The sequence below is a fragment of the Myzus persicae genome, unplaced genomic scaffold (assembly GCF_001856785.1).
Source record: "Myzus persicae strain clone G006 unplaced genomic scaffold, MPER_G0061.0, whole genome shotgun sequence".
Lineage (NCBI taxonomy): Eukaryota > Metazoa > Arthropoda > Insecta > Hemiptera > Aphididae > Myzus > Myzus persicae.
In genome coordinates this window covers 188,979-212,236 of record NW_019103977.1, presented here as the reverse complement: position 1 = coordinate 212,236, position 23,258 = coordinate 188,979, and the positions used below count along the sequence as shown (strand labels likewise).

The window sequence follows — 23,258 nt, the reverse complement described above, 5'->3', positions numbered from 1 at the left end:
GCGTGGTAAAGTGCATTTTAGCCTTTTTTTATAATGATGTATCTAGATTTGTCATAATAAAATTGTATTTATTTGAAATATTTTGTTAAATAACATTGTTTATTAATTATTATAATATATTTATTACAATTATTGTGTGTAGTCAGTTTGAGTTTATTTTGTGATGTTAACCGTTAAGTATCTATATTGACATTGTGACAAAACATAATTAATTCGATTAAATTTACTTAAAATGTAAATTAAAAAGCGAAACCATATTATTCAAAATAATAAGGACTTTATCTTAAAAAAATATGACATAGACAATAATTCCAAAAAAAATTCAATCAAATTTAATTATATTTTTTTCAGTTTTAAAAATAAAAAGCGGGTAAGTGGATGTCGCTCTGCTGTACAGTGACGCGTACCTCGCGAGTGTGGGACGGTGGTCCTGCTGGTGAGAGGTAGCGTCGGAGGTTTGATGAACAAACACGAAAAAAAAATGCAATTTATTTGTGTTGCTGATTAGTAACAAAAAAAAGAACAGTACAAAAAAATGGTTCGCTCACGGTAAAACAAAGGCGGACGTATGTTATAGTCGGCGAGTCGTGCAAACCAAAGTAAAATAAATAAGAAGTATGCTCGACTGATAACAGTGCGCATATTTTGTAAGGGGCATGGAGTAGGCAATAAAAATAAAGTCAAGTGACGTCACGCGTTTTGCACTATAGCAGTACAATATTATTACATAATATTATTTTACAAATTTCTGTATTTTTTTTTTCTTTTGTTGATTAATAGTATGCACTTTTTGGTTTTGTTTTTTATTTATTTCCCTAATTCTAAAGAATATTCTTGTTTGAATAATTGAATTCAGGACCTCATCAGGTATCATGTATGTTGATTGTCGACATGCATCTTTTGTCATTGTCCTTAATTCGGATATAAGTCCTGCTGTTTTTTTAATGTCATCTAAAAAATACAAATACTTTTATTAAGTGTCTTAGTCTTAAACGAAAATGTTATGATGGTATTACCTTTGCCATTTATTTTTTTAAATAAACCTTCAATAATTCTTCCTGTGCTTATTAATTTAGTTGATGGTTGAGTTAATGTACCAAATGACTTTGCTTTAATCCAGTCATTCAAATTATTGGTATTTGTATCAACTAAATCAGGATGTTTGTGTTGGAATTTGTTTGCTATATAACCTAACATATACGTAAGACTGTCATCTTCAAATTTTTCATCTGGTGAGTATTCATTTTGAGCAGCCACCTAGAAATTAATATATATTATGAGTATATGATAATCTATGGATTAGTAAGTATATGTTGTTGTTTTTAATTTTATTTCTTACATCTAGTTCATATTCATCTAATAATTGTATGAATGTCTCATTAATTTCATTATTTTCAGGCTCACAAATAATATCTGCCTCTTTCAATATGTCACTGACAAAAACAGTACTTGAATCAATGAGGCATTCTTCAGATTGACTTTCTTCTGTATTCCTATTCGATGTAAAAACAACACTACTATGTTTCCCCAAAATGTACCACCGTAGCCTGGAAATATGTTAAACAAGTAAAATAGCAAATTTTTTTTAACATTGCTTTTATACTTACTTGTATACTTACCATTTAAAACAGTAAATTAGGAATATTGCAATTGGTTTTGATTATTTACATACATTTTTTTATTATAAGATAACTATTAATTAATTTTACCTGTATCGAAAATTTAAAGGTGTTGTGTGTGTATTGGCTGCACCCATTCCTCGCAAAAAACTAAAACAATTTTCCAATACATCTTGATTAAGACGCCTGGTAATAATGTATTTTATGTTATACATTTCTTTCATGTCTGCAAATAAATTCCTTAAGGAGTTATTGCTCATAAGAATTCCTTTTTGAAATGGCATTAAAGTTTTCCTTGGAGATTTAGACTGATAAACACGCATAGTTAACATAAGTTTGTCCATTTTCTGTAATATGTCATCCTGATTGTCTTTGTCCAGCCCATATGCAAGACACTTAGTTGTTCTTGGTACTTGAGTATTGAATAAATCAAACCATTGGTCAATGATTTGAAATGTTTCAGATACCTAAAAACAAAAAAATGCAAATATAATTATAATCAAATATTTAGTATTATAGTAGTGAACTTACATTTTTCCAATTTGAATTTTTTATAGCTCCCTTTTGTCCTGCATATGCAACAGCTGTTGCTACAGTGTTTGAAAACAATTGTGATGCTAATTTCACTTTCTGTCTCATTGGTCCAGTACAATTTAAATGGTTGTGAGATAACTTATATGGTAATTTTAAATCCTGTGTGCTTATTTCCATTAATTCATTTAGTGTATTAATACCAATAAATGTTTCATTTTCATTGTCTTTCAGAATGAAACCATAGTCAAGGTAATTATTTCTGCATAATTTTATGAGATGTGGTATGTCAGCAAAAACATGTACCCTTTGACCTGTAATTGGATGTTTAAAGTTTGGTTGCTCATACGAAACTGAAATTGATTTTAATAATCCTTGGTTAGTTGGCCCCATGTCACTGACGACACCGACAACATTGAATCCAACCTCGTGTAATTTCTCAATTATGTCAAATAAGATTTCTGATGTCAATGGTGTATCATATTTATAAAAAATTGGCTGTTTCCATTTTGATATCAGTCCTCTGGCCATAACAACTTGAACTGATTTATGTGGCCCTATTACTTGTTCCTTCTTTTGGTCGAAATCAATCTGCTGAGATAGATACATTTCATCAAATGATAAAATAGTAAGTTTCTCTTCAGTGGTCATGTCTTTTCCTAATATATTTTTAAATAAAATACAATCAATTAATCAAAGCAATATTATGTATATTTAATCAATGGTAATACTATTAATATTTATTTTGTTGTTATTTAAAATCTTTATAAATGTATATATACATTTTTTTTTTACATTGTAGTCGTTAACACTTCAACAAACCTTTAGTCTTCATCAATTGCAGTACACTTGTTAAAACACCGGGTTCCATATTGAAGTTTGATGCATATCGTCTCAAAGTACTTAATCCTTTAATATTACATTTTAGTTAATACATTTTTATAATTGTATACATTATTTAGTTACATTTTTAAAATTGTACTGTTTATTAATTTTACTTATTTATGTTATAGAATACCTGGTAGTGGAAAATTCAACTTATCACGCAAATAACAATAAGCTTTCGGTGATACACTTCTCAATGTGATTGATGATGCTATATCTTCAGGTGACCATTGTTTAACTTTACCTTTTGGATTCATTATCATTTTTATTTGAGTTTCGCTAAAAATGTTTGATAATAACTTTGAAGCTTTTTCAGGAAAGTTATGTTCATAATCTCCAATTACAGATTTCAAATGTACATTTTCTTGCTCAACACTATTTAGTTTCAGCTGCAGTTGATGTAATTTATCATTCAAACTATGGATACATAAAAATTTAATTTGAAATGTATAATTAATTAATGATTATAATCATATATATGTATTATAAATTATTATAAACCTTTTTATCTCTACAGATTGGTTTACTTCATCTAAGTTTGAAATTCCATCAATATATGAAGACTGTTCTATCTAATACAACATATGAAACAAGATTTGAATTTTGTATCAAGGCAATTGAAAATGGTAATAATTTTTACGTTGTTATTAAATAGTTTCTTTCTGCTAGAAAAAAGTTCATTTGTGTCCACTCTCCAACCTACCTTTGATAGGTGAAATCATCATTGGACTTTTAGATGGTGTCATTTTCAATTTATGTTTCGGAGTAACTTTTAATGTATTATCCGGCCTATTCTTCGGAGTTATTTTTCTGGGACTTATTGCTTTAAACAAGGTTTTTTTAACACCATATTGAGACTATATAATGAAAAATAAAAATACTATTAGCTATAGAGCTACATTAATTATATACATTCATTTTAATTACAGGTAAACAGATTGATGGAACTGCATCACATTTTAGAACTCTGTAATGTTTTGGAGACCATCCAAGGAGTTTTTTTATTGGCGATTTTTCAATATAATTTGATGGTTCAAAATGTTTTGAACACACTCGTGCTATGTAAAGTTTCATAAAACATAAATTGTATTTTGTTATAATGTAATATGTCTGAATATTATAATATGTACCTGTACTTATATTTAAGTCTTTCATATAGCTTGGTCTTTCACATGCTTGAACCCATTTTTTTTTAAATATTTCATTTTTTGGAAATGAAAAATATCTAACTGAATCTATAACAGTTACATTTTATTTATGCTAAAATAAAATAAAAACAGGATATATTTTTTTTTTTTTTTTTTATTGAACTTAAGCCCGGCGACTAAGGCCATTAGCTGTTGTAGGGGTTATGAACTGTGGTAGGGGTAAGGTTGGTACGGTAGGTTGATTTTTACGGTTTTTACGGTAGCAAATACGTGTATGTGTGGCAAGGTTTTTAACTACTATGAACCCGGGTGGTCACCCATCCGGGAGCTAGTAGCTGTGGCCGTTACTTTCTCCCAGTCGCATTCCGCGACTGGTAGCAGCCAACGCGCCACGCCAAGCCACAGGATATATTTGGTTAATTCTGTTTTGGAGATAAAAAATGACTAAGTACTAATTAGTATTCATGTTTCTCATACCTAAATTTATTGTTATATAATTGTGCTAAAAAATAATAATTTACATTTCTATACATATGAATTTGAAACTGTGTTAGTTTAATATCAAACATTTAGATTTATACAAAAAATATAAGTCCTTAATTATAGTAGTATTTATAAACAGTTCAAATTTGTCTATAAAAGTGTAAAACAACAACACTAAGTAGCTATATTTAAAATTGGATTTTGCATATTTATTTTATCATGATATGAATGACCAAGAGGTGTATAGTATAAATTAATAAAAAATAGAAAACATTTTTTCAATTCAATTTAAATTTTGTTTGTACAAATAAAAACTTATTTGAAAAATTGTCGATACAAAAATAATATTACTGTATTTAAAATAATAAACATAAAATACATTTTTTTTGAACATATTTGAATTGAATAATTGCATACATATTTAGATATTTTTAAAACTAAAAATTCTTCGTCTTAATTTATCACATTAATTCAATTACTTTCTGTTAATATTATTGTTGATCAAAATTTGTCTATCTACATCCTAATGTTAATAAATCAATGTAATTACTAATTATATATAACTTTACCATTTGATTTTTCCCTGCAATTATGAACTGCACATGCAGGCATTATTTTAAATATATGTATATAGATTTCTAAAACCACTAGACAGTAAGTAATTAAAAATAAGTGAGGATTCTAGATCAGGTACATAAGGAATGAATAAATTACACCAGTTTTGTGAATTTAGAATATTTTTATTTTTCTTTGACATGTACAGACAGGTTAATACACAGCAAAACATAACATTTTAATGTATACAACAGACATATAATTATTGATATATACAATAAGATAAGAAGTATTAAATGTAAAATAAGTTTAATTATAATAGCAAATATAAAAATATTTATATAATTATTTGACTATGGTTGCGCGGTGCCTCGATGTTCATTAACGCGGGAACGGCAGTGCAATTGCAATCGGTAAAGATCGTCAAAAACCGAAGTCCCCCGATTGCACAAAAAGACAAGGCAATGCACATGCGCGAACTAGGACGAAAACACGTATCGTGTCGAGCATACTTTGTATTTATTTTACTATGCATATAATATTAAATATTATTTTAAAGTTGAAAATAGAAGAAACTAAATAACAAGTAACAAATAATAATAACCTTGCTTGTTTTTTTCTATAAACACTATTTACTTTTATTTTTGTTTTGGGATTTTCTTGAAGTTTTTCAACTAAATTTAACATTATAATTGTCTGAATGAAATATTTTCTACAATATATTATCATTATTTTAGTGTCTTACTTTCTAAATTACTGTCTGAACTAATTTCATCGTCATGCATATTAGTTGTGGGGTCAAAACATGAACGATTTTGTGAACTTATAGTATTTGATAACACTGAAGAAATAGGTGTCTTTAATTTAGCTGGTGTATAATCTGCCCAGTTTATTTCAGTATTATCACAAATTGTATCCAAATCCTTAATTTTTTATAATAAAATATATAGTATAACATTTTTGTACTAATAATTGTAAAGGAAATTACAAAAAAAATATTTATTCACCTCACTATTATTTTCATGACAATCTTGTAACACTTCTTCCACTAACTATAAGTAATTCAATATCAATATATTTACTAACTAATAATTTATAATCCATATATCAATTACTATGTATATTAGGTAATTACTTACATTATCATATTCATTGATTTCCATAGGCATTTTATCTGTTACCTGAATAAATTAATAATTATTATGATATAATATCTACAATCTACAATTTCAGAGTACCTACATATAAAATTGTACAGTTTATACTTACATTATCAATACAGTCACTATCAAACTGTGAAGTTCCGCCATTGAAAGCTAAAGGGTTCAGTGATCGGATCTTCTCTTCAATAGAGGATAGTTTGTTTAAAGTTTTCTGTGGGGCAGCTGGTCCACCTCCAGTTGGACATGGTTTTGATTTCACTTCACGCAACTTCATTTTAACTGTTTTTTTTAAATTTTCATATTTCGACTTCAAACACTTTTCACTGCGGAATCCATTAAGGCTTTTACTATTGAATGCCTTAGCCAGTATATCCCATGTTTTGTTTTTCACATTTGCAGTTACAGCGTCTGTTTTCTTATTTTCTAGTATCTTGTTGTGCCTTACCACTAGGTCGACAAGAAGTTCTAACTCGCTGTCAATGAAATTTGTGGAGCGTTCTCGCTTCACTTTAGAATTCATTTTGACAATATAAAAATTATTTTAAACTGAATTAATTAAATGGTAATTTACATGAATAGTATAAGTTAATATAAGTATTATAATATAAAATATAAATTACATTTTATAATATAGATAAAAATACGAATACACTACAGATTAAAATGATAACAAAAAACAATATTATACCGATATGAAGATAAGAACATGTTTATATTAACGTGCTACTAACTTCAATTGGTAGTAAATTAATCTTCGGTTTATAAAACGCAGTTTACTTAACCTCGGCTTAAATTTGATTGATAAAATGAACATTTTTTTAATCTTCAGTTAATCTAAACTTGAGATTAGTTAAACGACTATTTAACTGATGATTGATAAAATGGCCCTAAGTAGCTTAAAATCTTTATAATATTGGTTATAATAATTAATAGGTAGTTTAAAGATTACTAAAAAATACTGTAATCTTTAGTTTTGAACCTCTTCAATATAATAATATTCATTTAGTTAGTTCACTATTAAAAAAGTAATCCAGACTAATTATAAAAAAATAGTAAAAGTTCAATTTGAAATTGAATTCTTCTGTTTTTCATACTTGCAAATACTTTAAGGAGCAGTAGTTGGATATCTTATCATTTTATCATAGCTTAACCATGAACTCTTCATAGTAGTTGTTAAATATGTCTTGACACTGGAAAACTACGTTCTACACTAGCCGAAGACACAGGAATAATTATGACCAATTCAACTATTTTTTTGTACACCATTATAAGTCTCACCATAGTTGGTATTTGTTGATGTAGATCGGATAATGTTAAGTTATAAAAAACAAAGATTTTCCAATCAGACATTAGTTCTTCAATATTTTGTAACTAACACAACTCTGTGTTTTTTGGTTAATGGACGTTAGCTTTATTAAGTACAATTTTATTTAAACCACATTAATAATCCACAGGTATTGTACATAAAAATACTCCTTCGGAGTGTACAGTTTATAGATCTGGGGCTCACAATAGCAAATGGGGAACAATTTTTTATGCGAATCTTTACTCGAAGTCTCTGCTGATCCAGGTTAGGGCATGAATGAATGATACGAAACAAGTTCGTATCCTAAAAACATGATGGTGTTACGTGGCCCGCTAAGTAGTTAGCGGCAGTTCGAGGTGTCCACACCGTCAATGTGGGTAAGGCAATAGCTGGTGGCACGACTATAGCTGATGGTTAGGTAAAAAAATAAGTGTGATCAATTCGACGTGAGCAATAAATAAGGCAGTAACTGAATTATGCACTTTTATTCTTTTAATTCATCAGAGCTCCGTCGAAATTATAGTAACAATATCACACAAGTATATATCACAAATCAAAATAATAGCTCTGCCGTTTATATTACATACAATGATACTTCCCGAATACTCTTGTGAACCTATCGTACTGCATACAATTACTGTAACCAGCAGCCACTCTCAACCCAGGTATCCATTCACAATACTCGACCTGGAATTTGCTTATCGTTTGATCATCTGGAACGCATCGAATTCTTACTAGGTGCTGATGTGAACCATCAAATTTATTTTATATGTGCATCGTGTCCAACATATGCATGGGCATTCATCAGTGTTCGAGACTAACTTAGGCTGGATTTTCATGGATATACTCCACTTGATTCTACTCCGATGCCACAGGCGTGTTTGACCCTCTTTGCTCAACCTTAACTTAATCAACATTTTCATCGTTTCTAGACGGTAGAAAACCCTATGGTACAGCCAACACCATTCACGAAAGAACAAAAATACGAGGTTCTGATTGTATGGACAGCAATGTGAGATCAAAAGTTTCGTGACCACTTGGTCACTGCACCCTTCTTTTAGGACGAATGCAAGTACACGTTGTTACATCAGATAGGAAGGAGGTTTGAGTAAGAAATAAGAGATTCGAACACAATTATTAAATACTATTTACTTAGCTAATAAAATAATTTAGATTATTTAAACTATAAAAAGTGTTTCGACAGAACATTTCAGAATTCTACTGAAAAGTATGTATTTAATCTAGAACCACCGGAAATGCACTTATGTAGGTTGCAATGTGGCTGTAAATAAGTCCATGATCCACACAAATGCTATGAAGCTAAGACGATGAGTTAACAATCATTGGAGTTCTCTATAAGAGTGCCTCCTATTTGTATGGGACATGCTGCGATCAAAGAGAGGATTATTAATATCATAGAACACTATAGAAGCGACACTTTCGGGCGGTCAATGTTAATGTGCTTAGAATTCTTAATGGCCTTGAAATGGTTTGTAACTTCTTGTCTTACCGCCAAGCTTACAACATCATTCTTGTTATTACGACTAATCATACAAAAATATGTGATAAGATGTGATAAGATTTTTTATGTTATATGATACGAATATTGAATTTATGATGGTTAATATATTATTTTTAAGATATTTATTCAATAAATTTGTATGTAGTTTGTTTTTCGGATATGATTTTATTAAAATTCATAATTATTTAATATCATTGATATTAAATATGAATTATCTACCTTCTATAAGACAATTTAACAAAATATATACATAACAATATTTTTAAATGACATAAAATTTGCAATTTTCTATTTTTCATGCTAGGTATTCGCAAATTACGTTTAGTTCTGGTCAAAATAGTATAAATTCTAAATCTTATACATAAGTTTAACAAATAGTCATGGGGGAATTGTTCACAGGGATGTTCAAAGTATACATTTAACATTAAAGTTTTAAGTTTTTTCCCAACTTTTGGTGATGGTGCTAAAGTAGGAAATCGATTTTTAAATATATTGTCTAATTCAAAAATATATTGGTAAAAATTACAATCTGGAGCCTTTAACGATGAAAACATAGATATAGAGCTGTGTTGATGTGTTTCGAAGTGTGTGAAAAAAAGTTAATCAGATAACTTTGTGGTAGATCTGCCATATCTTATACACGTTTCACAAGAATTCATGTTATAATACTTTATTATTAAATAACCACATATATATGTAAAAGCATTTCTTTCTGGCAATTCTTATGATCTGTAATTGGTGGCATCAATGGGTAACTTATTAATTGAATTACCTTTTGGTTTTCAGGGAGTATTGTTTTTAAATCCTCAGCTGGTATTTTATTTAAAGTACTCAGTACTTGGTCTATGTCTTCCAAACAATTTGCACCTCCATTATATTCAAAATAGCTTAATGAAAATAATTTTTTGAAGGTGTGCTGTAACTGAATATTTGAGGGGTTTAGACAGTTACTATTCTGAATTCGCATAGTACCAAATAAATTTTCCAAACAATCTTGGTTCAATCTCCTTGTCATTAGTTCAATTTCTTCATCATATTCTTTTGATAATATATTATGTAATTTAATTAATCCTGCTATGAAATCATCCAACCTGTCAGAGATTTAATGTTGTAGCTTTTCTTAATGTTGTGCCATTGCTTTAAATTTTTGTACATTTATATTTTTTTAAAAATTAAACATTTTTAATAAGAAATTATTTTGATATTCAGCATTTTTTAAAGGTAAGCAAAATCGTTTTTCCCCCTTAGGTTCTGATTCATCGTCTTCTTGTGGCCTTATTTTCATTCAAGAATTTAATATATCAAATAAATTATCAACTTCATCTATTTCGTGGAAGGGGGGTTATACAAATCTTAGTGAGTGGAAATATGCAGGGACCTTTTATTTAAAAAAATTGGCGGGCTGATCTCGAGCAATGCATTTCGATCATGCCTTACCGCCAAGCTTACAACATCATTCTTGTCGCTCCGAAATGAAGAAAATAAAAGTGGAGGGGTGAGTGTCGCTTCTATAGTGTTCTGTGTTAATATCATGGTATGATGTGGTGGTGTCAACTGCTGATCCGGTAGCATGATGCTGTAACCAAGTATATTTTGGAACTTCTTTGTTCTGTAGAATCACAGGTTAGAAACAAAGTCTTGTGTCGCAGTAAAATCTAGAACTCGTTTGGGTGTATCCGATAATGGTGTGAGTGTCGCCTGCCTGACCTTCCACCAGCAGTTGATATAGATCTTTCCAGGATAACCACAGCACTGCTCCCGAAAGTCGGTCGTTACTATCAATCGTTGTTAGCAGCTGGTTATCTGGCCGTACACAAATTTGTTTACTTTCATTATTAATGTGTGTATAAATTAATTATCAGCCGATCAGTTTGTCGATTGTTCTATTTTTTCTTTCAACGTAGTCATAAGATATTTTTTCTGCAGCGATTTGTAATAAATAACATATTTTATATTTAACATCAAAAGACTGTTCATCTGCGTCGATTGTGAAATTACCTTGTACTTATCAACGCAGTTTTTATTTTTATCAAGAATTGATAAATGCAATAGTATATTGATATCGTTATTTTCATTTCGATGTATATGTTACGGGCAAGGTGAGGTAGTTGGGCATTGTGCACAGTGCCCAGACATTGTGTACAATGCCCAATTTTAGTGGTTAAAGTGAAAATAAAAAACATTACTCGGACATTGTGTACAATGACCGAATCCTTGAAGGGCAATGTATGCTACTATGTTTAAAACAATACAATTAAATAAATTTAATACAATATAATAACAAATATTAAATCAATTTATTTATTATTATTTATTAGATGAATATTAGTATACATATTTATTTATTTGAGCACGGGTTGCTACTGTGGCACTTAGAATTACATAGTTTACCTGCTGCTTTACATTTGCATTTTTTTGTTTTACACTTCTGCGTACAACCAGTTTCGTGGTAAAAGTTGAGGAAAAAAATTAATATAATATTACAAACGTCATAAATAAACAGTCTGAACACACTGAACACTGAACACACTACACAGTATATCTGCAGTACTGGAGTATTGCTCAAATAATTTTAGACAAATACCTACATCATAACCAAAACTTTCCAAATTATAACAGAGTAATAATAAAGATAGGTGGTTGATTAGATAACTAAAGGAGTGTTTGCACCTAGAGTCTGATCGATCAGTGATAAGAGATGTGCACCTATCACACGACTGCCACACATACACACACACACAAACACTCATACGCGCCGTCTGTTATTTTTCTATCTAATCGTTATATTTTGTCATTGTGAGTTAGGTAGGTATATAATATCTTAATTACGAGACGACGCGGTATCGTCCTTAGGTCCTAACGAACATATATTATACAGTAAATTTTTACATTGACCAAAAGTATGTCGGGCAATCCAAATTGCCCAGACACTGTTATAGAATGACCGGTCATAGTAAACAATTATTACTAACTGAATACTTTAAACGAAACTGATGGGCACTGTGCACAATGCCCGGCTATTGTAGCACAATGCCCGACTACCCCACTTTGTCCGTAACATATACATGTAGGTAAATGCATATTGAAATGAATACGAAATAGGAATAGGATTGGGAATAGAAAGCTGTCGATAACGTCATTGGTTTTAAGTAATGTATATTAGATATTTGACTATGGGTTTGTATTATTTTATTCTTAAAAACCTGTTTCTCACCTTATAATTTATATATGTATATTCAGTTGTTTTCCCCATTTTTTAATTTTATTTTATCTCTAAGCTTAATAATTTTTTAGTTTCACCTTATACCTGTTAAACAGATATACGTCAATGAATTTACTTTTTATCGAATTTATAATTTGTCATAAAAACTATTGTTACTTCAACAGAAAAACAAAAAAAATGATTTACATAAGAAATTTATGGCGTCATGTTATGTTCATTTGATTGTTCAAGAAGAATACGCATTTCTAGCTTACACGTCTCTACGTTCTGGTAAATTGAAGTTATTTTATCTTTGAGATGATCCATGAACTGAATAAAAACAGGTTAACTTTAAACTTTACAGGACACAATTATTTTTTTGAATTTAAGTGTTTTAATTTAATGACAATCGACAGTAAAGTCAGAAATTGGTGGTCCAACCTACTTTCAGAATGATGGTTTTTTACATTTTTTCAAATCTATTACCATATCAGATCTGTTTGTTATTATTATATTATACTTGCACTATTTCTTAAACTGTACATCGTGGTGTAATAAGAAATATGGCATACAGGTCACTTTTGGTACAGGATTTCCCACTATTACTCAACAAACATTTTGCACTTTTATAAGTGGTTTTGCATTAGAAATAAAGGGATGTTTCCAATTGAAACAGTCTGTGCAAAAAAGTTACGTGAGGTTACATAATTTTTTTTGATGAATTTGGTCATTTACCTGTATTACCTAAGGATGTTTTGTGTAACAAATCGATGGATATTTTCGATTTAAAAAACCCGAGCTTGTGGTTTTTAAAGAATATGCAAAAAAAGAATAAGAAAATGAAATGAGTTTCATAGCATATGAACCAAAGGAGGTTCCGAACCTAACCCTTATACCATGTATTCCATTGTTATTCAATATAATATTTACTAATATTGCAAATATTACTTCGGAAATGAACATAAGAGGAACTCTGCTGATTTATGTGGTCTGGAAATGTCACATTCCCAAAATGCGCTCTGAATAGTAGTAGTTTCATTATATTTCAATTATAAAAAATAAATAAATGTTCATATGATGTACATATGAAAACGATAACTCAACAGTTCAGATCGCATTCTGATGGATAATATAGACTATATTTTTTCACTCAAGCTTGCTGTGTTTAGATTCATGACTTAAATGTTTATGATATTGAAACTAGGTCAGACCTCCAAGATCTACTAAAATTCTAAAATAGATGTCATTTTCAAAAAAATAGTTAAAAAATGGGAATCAGAAATAGTAAAAGTATTTATGTCCCAACATATTTAGTTTAACGATAAATTAGTAGATCACAAATTACCGTTTGGATATATTATAAAATTTCATCCTTACCGATTTTTTAACGAGAACTTTCGCACACTCTCTGTTTTGTGATTCCGTCAAAATCTCTTGTAATCTATGCAAGTCGTTAACTATTCTTTCCAAATGTATTTCTGAAAAATGTTGGAATGCGTTTATGTGTTTGGTGCTCTCTGCAATAGCTTCTTGGATTTGTAGATTTACAGCGTTTAGTTCCTGAGTTTCTTTCTCCAGGCATTCTACAGATAACTCGATGTTTTCTTCAAGAGATTTTAATTTTGACCTGACAAATATTTATACTGAAATATCTGATTAAAAATAAACTCGTGAAATATACTCAATAATTTTATTTTCGGATTCTATCTTTAATCGTTCGTCTTCAATATCTTGATTCATTGTCTCGTCATCGTTTTTATTTCCATTTTTCAAACTTTCCACCTTAAAAAAATAAAACATTTTGTAGTTATCTGCCACAGAAGATAGAAAACATGGTATATAATAAAATCAATTATAATTTATTAAAATACTATTGAAAATAATTATAATTTATATTTTTACTGAACATATTATTAACCTCTTTAAGATCACGTTTTAGTTTATTCATTGATTCTTCAGCTAATACTCTTAGGTCAATCTCTTCTTGTAATTTAATATGCGTTTCTTTCAAAACTTTCGGCAGTGCCAACAGTTCCTCCAGCTGTTCTTTGTAAACCGACTACATAAATACAACAATTCACATTTAAAATATATTCTGTCTCAATTTAATATTTCAGAAAACACTTTTGAAGTATAAAAATACCTATATCATAGTTATCAACAAATAATGATATGTACCAAAAGATGTATAAATGACTACAATTTACAGTGAATGGTAGTATTAAATACAGCCGTCTTTTCAAAACGGTTGAAGAAATAAGATGGTAGGCTACCTATGGTACGGTATACCTATTTAACATTATTATTTCAAATATAGTTTTGTTTTAAATATTACTTCTAATTTATTATACGATTCATTGAAATCGTCTAAGAGATTTTTCATCGCATGTTCCCATTTTTTTGTTTTAAGGGTTATATCTTTGGTTTCATGTTGAACACGCCTCAACTAAAAATCATTGGTAGATTTATTATTACTCATGTTATATTACACATAAAGTTTAAAATGTTTATAGGACTTGCCTTTTCATCACAATCATTAATTTCATTATTACGCTCTTTGATGATCAATTCCATTGTTTCGATATCTTCGTTGTTTTTGATTAAATCATTTTTTAAATCATTGAAACCTTCCAAATTGTACTCCTGTAAGTGTATTTAGTACATATTATTCATTTCTTTTTATATATCCTACATTGGCGTACTTCTATCTTTTTCAATAATTCTATTAGATCATTAGCTAATTTATTATGTGTATCAGTTATTTTGTAATTCGTCTTAACGATATCTTCATAATCGGACACAATGTTATTCAATTCATTATTCTTCTGTCTAAAAAAATATATTTATATTACATAATATAATTTGAATCAAATAAGAGTAACCTCAAGCTTCGACCAATTTTTGTTTGGTTCGTTCATACCAAAACCAACGATTAATTAAGTCACTTTTAAAGTCAGCTTTAGTTTCTAACTACCAGCCGCAGCCAAAAATTGTTTTGTCTTTTTCAAACCTAACCTAACCTTCGAGAGAGCGCAGCACTCAACGAGTGTTCGCCATACCCATTGGTGCCACAGAGTGTAAAAGCTAATCATGATACCAATAATCTGTTTGGTACTTATAGATTTGAAGGAGTTCATACAGAGGTATAGAGCTTGGTGGTAAGAAGGAAAGAAGTAAGGGAAATGTATGCTAAAGTAATAAAGGACATGCATGAAGGGATAATGACATAAGACAAATGTGTGTTGAAAATCGAACACAATAGTGAAAGCTTAAGTTTTGCACCACAGTTCAGCGTTGATAAATCACCCGTTCTCCTTAGCATAAGACGTAATTACGAACGATACATTGGGCGAGGAGACATTGTTAATGATGTTGTGTTACTGGGAGAAAGTCTGGAAGGAATGAATCAAAGATAAGAAAATTAATAAACAGTGTTGGAAGCAAAGGAGCTAAGGATATGAAGAATAAGACAGAATCTATTGAGTATGATTTTGGAGGGAGTAAATGAAAAAATGATGAGGGTGTTGTACTGCGTGAGGTTAGGGACAAAATAATGGTTATTATGTCGCTTACGTCAGAAATAGGTTGGTTGAATGGATAAAATGTATAGAAGAGTTAAATATTTTGAGTAACAAAATGATCACGTTGAGATTGTAAGGTAGATTTTAGAGGGCCGTTTTAGCTATTCTGTTCATAGCCTCTATACAACTAAAACAGTGATAAATATACTTGTGAGACATCTAGTAAACAATTTTGGTATCAGTCGATTTCTCTTGTTGAGGTGAACATGTTTCAGTAGTAATAATGAGATATCACCGGTGTCTATTGCCCGCTAGTCCTCTCATCTATAAATAATGGAGTGGAAAAATATCTTTTCAAGACGGCTGTGTGTCACCGGTGACACTCTAGTTTTTTTTTTGCTTAAAATAACATAAAATAAAGTTGTGTTAGCCACATAGGCGGAGATCTTGTGAAATATTGAGGCTCAAATATTTGATGACAAACAGACGTTGCCCCCTCACCCTCAACAAACTAATTTTTATATTAAATCACTCATAAAAAATCTCGTTGACTCGTTATCATAACAACTTAAATAATTACATACATAAAAAAAAGAATAATTAATAATTACTAAATTATTTATTAAAAATCTAAACCACAATCTCAAAAGAAACGTATTCCCAAGAACATCAAACAATAAGTAAAATATAATTTAAAATTAAATTGTCAATACGGTTACGGTAACGGTAGAAATATGAATGTACGATACCCATTACAATGTACGAATACGATTCATTCAATCACGATAAGCTTTACGATACGATTAATACAGCTATAGCGATAGTCCTATAATAGCTATCGCTTCTCAAGAATTAACAAAAATTAGAAAAGAAATAATATTTTTCTCATCTATAAATAGAACTGTATAATATGTTATTCAATATTGATGGCCAATTGGTACAAAATATGTACACAATTAGGTATATAAACACAATATATCATTGTGAATTGTGACTTGATTGTTCGGTATGTTACCATAAAAAATAAATTGGTAAATAGTATGTTTGTAATGTACTAGGTACACTTATATAATTGTGGATATAAGAATATAAAATAATGAAAAAAATTCTGCAAACTTTACAAAATTACGGTATTGTTTGTTTAATATTTTTAGGGGGGCTAAGACGGATACGATGAATAGATTATTATGATGATCTGAGGTTGACATTGGACTCAAGAAAACCCAAGAAAAAATGCAAAATGGTTTCAACAATTAGTCAAGACTTCCGAGTTGTTTGTCTCTTATTATTTATTATAAAAATTGTTATATTTTGTAAAGACATGTCCAATTTACTTTCATTACGTTGGAGTATCTGTATACTATTATTTCAGGTATGTTGAATATTATATTTATGTGATTTAATAAGAGTAAGTACTCAAAGATTTTAAATGACTATCAAAATTAATTCTTACAGTTAAAATATTAGGTTTATATTTTACATAAGTTTAACTTATTATAATCACTGATCGGAGTAAAACAAGCTTAAGAATATAGTAGTGAACATGTTTTTGCCTTAACTTTTAATATAACTACATTTACAACTTGAAAAGTTCAATTATGTTCAGTATTATACTGGAGTCTCCATTGATAAACACCTTTCACTGTTCAGAAAAAAAAACTGTTTGGGTATCATTAGTGACTCCCCATGTCGCTAATGTGTAGAACAGTTACAAGGGAAGTCATGTTGTATAGATCGGAATGTTAGCCAGTGGCAGTGTTAGAACAGAGGTTGTAGCAGATATGAGAAAGCTAAGGAGAATGCCAATGTGTGGAGTGTCTATGCAGAATAAAATTAGAAATTAATTAATTATTTGTAGTGTAAGGGTGGCACCAATAGATGACACGAATATAGTCAGTGAGAGTGAGAGTAAGGCTGATAAAATAGGGTATACTAGAGAAATACCAGGAAGGTTATCCGTCTAACATCAAGAGATCAAATGTTCATAATAAGACATCACAAAAGTTTGACAATGTACGCTACTCCAGTAGGCAAGTAAGCAAATCTGATCGTAAGTAATAAAGTATTCACGTTGTTTCAGTACAAATTGAAAATACAACTAATATATAAGTTACTTTATTTGCAATTCGATTTGTTGAATTTCTTGTTTTTGAACTTTGGTACTTGTATTGATCTTGTCTTTAAATGAAGGGCTTCCACACTATTTATATAACAGTATTTTAAACAATTGACATATTCCATTCATTATTTTTTATAATTTTATAATATGTTGAAGTGAGTACCTGACAGTTAGAAGCATTAAATTGGTTAAGAATTTCTTTGACTGATTTTAATTTTAATTGAGTTATGTGTACTACTTTAATTTCAGAATTCAATCTCAATATTTCTGTTTTAAATTCTGCAAGTTTTTCTTCCTAGGATATCAAAAAATTACAACAAAAACAAATACAATTTTATTTTTATTATTAATCCATTATTTTTTAGGTAATCACCATTTCTTTTTTTCCAGGAAATCGTATGCAACCGTCTATTTTTTTAAACACAGCCTACAAGAAATTAAATTATATGAATAACTATAATTTATGATTGTTTGCTTCATAAAATTTTACTTACGGGACGATTCAAAGCTTTTACCAATAAATCGTTTCGTTCGGTCTATAAGAACAAAAATATATTAACCCTTTAAAATGAAATAGTAAAAATTCGCTATAACATTCAAGCATGTAATAAATTCTCAACTATATAGCTGGCTAATTAGTATGATCAAGTCTCTAGAATTTGACTAGTTTATTGTTTATTTTCTGAACTTCTAGACATTACCCTTATTGGATAGGATCGATTTCTTTCATGGCATAAATATCAATAAAAATTAAGAAAATAAAGGCATTTGTATTTCTATATTTGAATTTTCAGTTCATACAAAGTATATCGTCTTAGATATTTTATGTTTTTTTTTATACTTTGCATGTCTTATCATATTTTGATAGTTTAAATCAAAAAATAATTAAATTAAGTAACCAAACATAACAGTACTCCTAAAATGTTAAAATGGTAATGTAATTGGAACAAAGATAACAGTTCTAGATGCATATTAGTAATTTTGATTGGAGCAATCATCATGTAATATCAAATATTTAAATATTAAAAACTATGAAAACAATACCTAGTATTTCTTTACATTAAAATTACTTATTGTTTATATTATATAACATTTTTACGCTCTCGAGTATCTCTTGTCTTAATCAATAGCAAAACGTTATAACGAAATTTTACTGTATACAATATTATTATTAAGTTTAAAACGAACTATAGATTTGTGTTTAAAAAGAAGTTCTTGGTTTTCATTGAGTATATTTTGAAGTTGCTCGTTTAGTTGACAAACTTCTTGTGAGTTTTGAAGTGTGTCTGAACATTGAGACACTAGCGTATTTCTAAAATGATATTTATTGTTAACAATAATCACTGACTTATGGAATATCAATAAATAATGAAATATACTATACATATTTGTTTCTTTAGAAGAAATACTGCAACAGCTCGAATCACTGTTATGTCCACATTCTTGAGTCGAAAAATAATTTTGACAAACGGAATTGAAGCCCGTCTAAGACAAGTATAGATATTGTATGTATTAAATACAAATAAATAGATAGGTATTTTATTTATATTTACGAAGATAAATTAGTAATATTATCAGATAAAGTGTGTAAGCCCTAAGTGAAAACGATATTATAAAAAATAATTATTTATATAATACACACCATTGACTTCAAAACCACATTATGAGGTAATCTCCCCATCAAAGCATCGTGGCTGAGATTAACAACCTTATGGCACTCTTCTTTAGAATCACAGTTAATCTATTAAAATAAAAATACTTATAATAATAATATCTATATATTATTATTCTATCAATCGTGAAAATGCAATGCAAACAGGTGTGGATTTACAATTTGAACAGATGTTGGTATTAAATCCAAACGACCTGAATCCAGCTGATTCACGGGACCTCCATAATTCCTGTTAATCAGTTTGTAAGACTGGTCAACCACTGTTCTTTTCAATTGATTTGAAAAGTCAAATTTCTCTTCCAATTCTTTCAGTTGTCGACTGATTGTTTTTTTTAAGTCGTGAAATGTCATTATCTCTTCCGAAGTCTTATTATCTTTCTGAAGTCACAGAACAAATATTCAAATATGAAATAACATTCAAACAAATAGATGAAATATAAATGGTGATATTATCATTACTTTATCGGGTGTCTAATATATATACGAACAGGATAATCCCTATAATTTTCTGGGCTCGGAGCATAACTCTTTTAGCGGGACCAACAAAAAAATATATGATGCATTAATGAATTACAAATGTAACAATTGCACTATCGTAACTTCTCTCATTTCAAAACCAAAGGCGTCCGCAGCGGGTGTTGCTGGAAGGTGCATGACACCGTATATTTTAGTTAATATTAATTGTTGTATAACTTTTAAAAAAAAATAGTTTTTGCTGTATTATTGGACCCTTTATATTGGTTTCCTACCCCTGTTTATATTTCTGCAGGCGCCTTTTTTCAATATGTGAAGTATGTTTAAATATTACCTTTACCAGTACCTAACAAAATCATTTTACATCATTGCAGCCTACCCATGTAGGTTTATAATATTATCTATGATAAAATTGTTGTACATTTTTATAATATGTTTATAAAATTATTTAATAAAGAAATAATAATAATAATTAAAAGTTAACTTTTCTTGATTTAAGATCAGCAAATGTGGCAATAACATTATCCATGTCCAATTCGTCTACTATTTCATGTTCTATAGGTATTATCGCTACATTTTTAGTTCTTCTTTTTAAGAGTTCTTCTATAATAATTTTTGAAAATGATCTTTCAACTAATCCTGCTGTAGTAACTGGTAATGTGAGCATAATTCTTTATGCTACAGCAACATTAGGATAAATATCACCAACACTGTTGCTAAGGATTTTTTGTTCAACTCTTAAAGGAGAGGGACCTTTATCAATTATTTCTGAAAGAAGGCAAAAATCATCATACAATTCCGATCCACTTATGTCCATGTTTTCCCCTATTCATAACATAATCCGTAGATTATGACAACGTATTTGAGTCGGTAGTAGATAAATTACCAATACCAAATAAAATTCAAAATAATTGTTTAAATGATCCAATTGGATGAATATCTTATTAATATATATTATTCCTCGATCTATAATTGGTAAAAAAAATCATTGACAAACATTCTTCTTCATTTGTTGAACTCGATGGAGATCTTACTTAACTAAACATTTGTTTCTTTAAGATTTTAACAATGATGTTTTATCGATTCGCTTACATATTATGTTTAGCATCTTTTTTTGCTAAATTGAATCCATTTTTTCGATACTTATTTAAAAACTGTTTCAGGCAGTTCAAATTGATTACAGGAAAATCATTTCAAATTGTTTTCATTTTGCAGAGTTTTGCATACTTTATTAACATTATTTTATAAAGTATACCATATAACTGAACTTAGCATTAAATTCGAAAGACATTTCATGTCCAACGAGAGAAATAGCTTCGCTTTTAATTTCCGGTATTTTTGTAGATTGACTTACTTCTATCAACAATTTATTTATTTTAGTTGCATTTTTCATTGCCTTTATAGATTCTAATCGGCCCTCTCACCGAGTCTCAGACAACGGTTTTAATGTTAAATATTTGAAAAAATTTTTTTTTAACTTTTGCAATTTTCCATATCTCCTAAAATAATCAAGTACAATGAGTAAAAACTTACATAACAAGGGTTTAGTGAATGAGTACAACATGGCAAGAACAAAGCTCTAAGATTTTCATTTAAAATTCTACCCTGTACACCATTGACATACCCTTGGCACCGACAATTTGAAAAACATTTACCTATATTTGATCAATTTTGCTTTAAAACATAGAATAATCCTAATCTTGTTTTAAGAATTATATGTGAAAAATTAAAAAAATATTCGTCAACCGAAATCTTAACATTATTTTAAGTTTTAGTTATCTGTGCAATTCTGATTATGAACGTTAACTGTTTCTTGAGAGATGCATCAGGAGTTGCATCAAGCATAATAATGTAATATTTCACTTTTTTAATAAGTGTTATAATTTCTGTTCTTATTTTATTTTCAATCAAGTTTATCAATTTATTTTGTATCTTGGGTCCCAAATAATGTTGATGGATTTATTTATTCTTTATATTTCCCGAGTGTTCAGCCACAGGATTATCAAAATTCGCTATCACTTCAATAAGTTTAAGACATTTACGGGCCGTATGCATAGTCATTTTAAGTAACACTTAAATGATTTTAGGTAACACATAAGAGAATTCCCGTAACTTTGCATTGCATAGTCATAATTATGGGTTTGTTGGTACATAAAGTAGTCCGTAAAGTTAAGTGGTCAATATTCATCACCTAACCATCCCGTAAACGTTTATTTTGTTGTCACCATACATTTGTTTTTAACTTGTTGTAGTTATAATTTGTACTATTCTTGTTTTTTAACAAACTATTGTTTAAAGTGATTTGTTATTGTTTATTTATTGTGAAATGGAAGAATTAATGGAATTTAATGAGTTTATTGATTTTGTTCAATACTTAGAAGAACCTACACCAAGAAGATATTTAAGGGATTTTGAAAATCCATTAGAATTTTTTTCGGATTTGGAATTCTATAAGAGATACAGGTAAGTAATTCTTATATTTATGCAATAAAATAACAAACAAAAAATGGCTTTATAATATCATTATAATAATGAATAATAGGTTTTCCGAAGAAACAGTAGTAGATGTTTTGTTGGACCTGATTTCAAATATAAGTTATCCAACTAATCGAGTTTTACCAATTCCTCCGATCCTTCAGCTTCTAACTGCTTTAAGATTTTATGCATCATCAAATTTCCAAGTAGCTCAATTGCAGTAATAATATCAACAATAATTATTTACCTAATTAATATATTATAATGTAACTGTAGATAGTTAGCGGTGATATCAGAGGAATTAATCAAGCAACAGTATCTCGTATAATTAAAAGAATTTCTAAAAGTTTAGCAAGCCAATGTAAACATTATGTTAAGTTTCCAAATACAGCTGAAGAATGGAGTTTAATACAAGAGCAGTTTTATAAAATGTATAAAATGCCAGGCATTGGCGGATGTATAGACTGCACTCATATCAAAATTCAAAATCCTGGTGGTCCAGATGGTGAAGTTTTTAGAAACCGCAAAGGATATTTTTCTTTAAACGTTCAAGTTTGTTTTTTCACGATAGCTATTTTTTTTT

At 29.2% G+C, this 23,258-nt stretch overlaps 1 protein-coding gene across 1 annotated transcript in view; it reads right to left on the bottom strand.

Annotated features, from left to right (window-relative positions):
- Positions 1-12,550: 12,550 nt before the first annotated feature.
- The window catches only part of LOC111037116 (rho-associated protein kinase 2-like), a gene marked incomplete at its 5' end in the record, with an annotated part of 19,925 nt that continues 9,217 nt past the window's right edge, over positions 12,551-23,258 (bottom strand). Inside the window, 15 exons of the mRNA XM_022319493.1 lie at positions 12,551-12,744; positions 13,792-14,041; positions 14,096-14,196; positions 14,333-14,473; positions 14,750-14,860; positions 14,935-15,057; positions 15,117-15,243; positions 18,050-18,135; positions 18,218-18,349; positions 18,428-18,481; positions 18,549-18,590; positions 19,243-19,366; positions 19,439-19,537; positions 19,686-19,795; positions 19,886-20,104. Coding sequence (XP_022175185.1) covers positions 12,631-12,744; positions 13,792-14,041; positions 14,096-14,196; positions 14,333-14,473; positions 14,750-14,860; positions 14,935-15,057; positions 15,117-15,243; positions 18,050-18,135; positions 18,218-18,349; positions 18,428-18,481; positions 18,549-18,590; positions 19,243-19,366; positions 19,439-19,537; positions 19,686-19,795; positions 19,886-20,104 — 1,833 coding nt within the window. The remainder of the gene's footprint in view (positions 12,745-13,791; positions 14,042-14,095; positions 14,197-14,332; positions 14,474-14,749; positions 14,861-14,934; positions 15,058-15,116; positions 15,244-18,049; positions 18,136-18,217; positions 18,350-18,427; positions 18,482-18,548; positions 18,591-19,242; positions 19,367-19,438; positions 19,538-19,685; positions 19,796-19,885; positions 20,105-23,258) is intronic.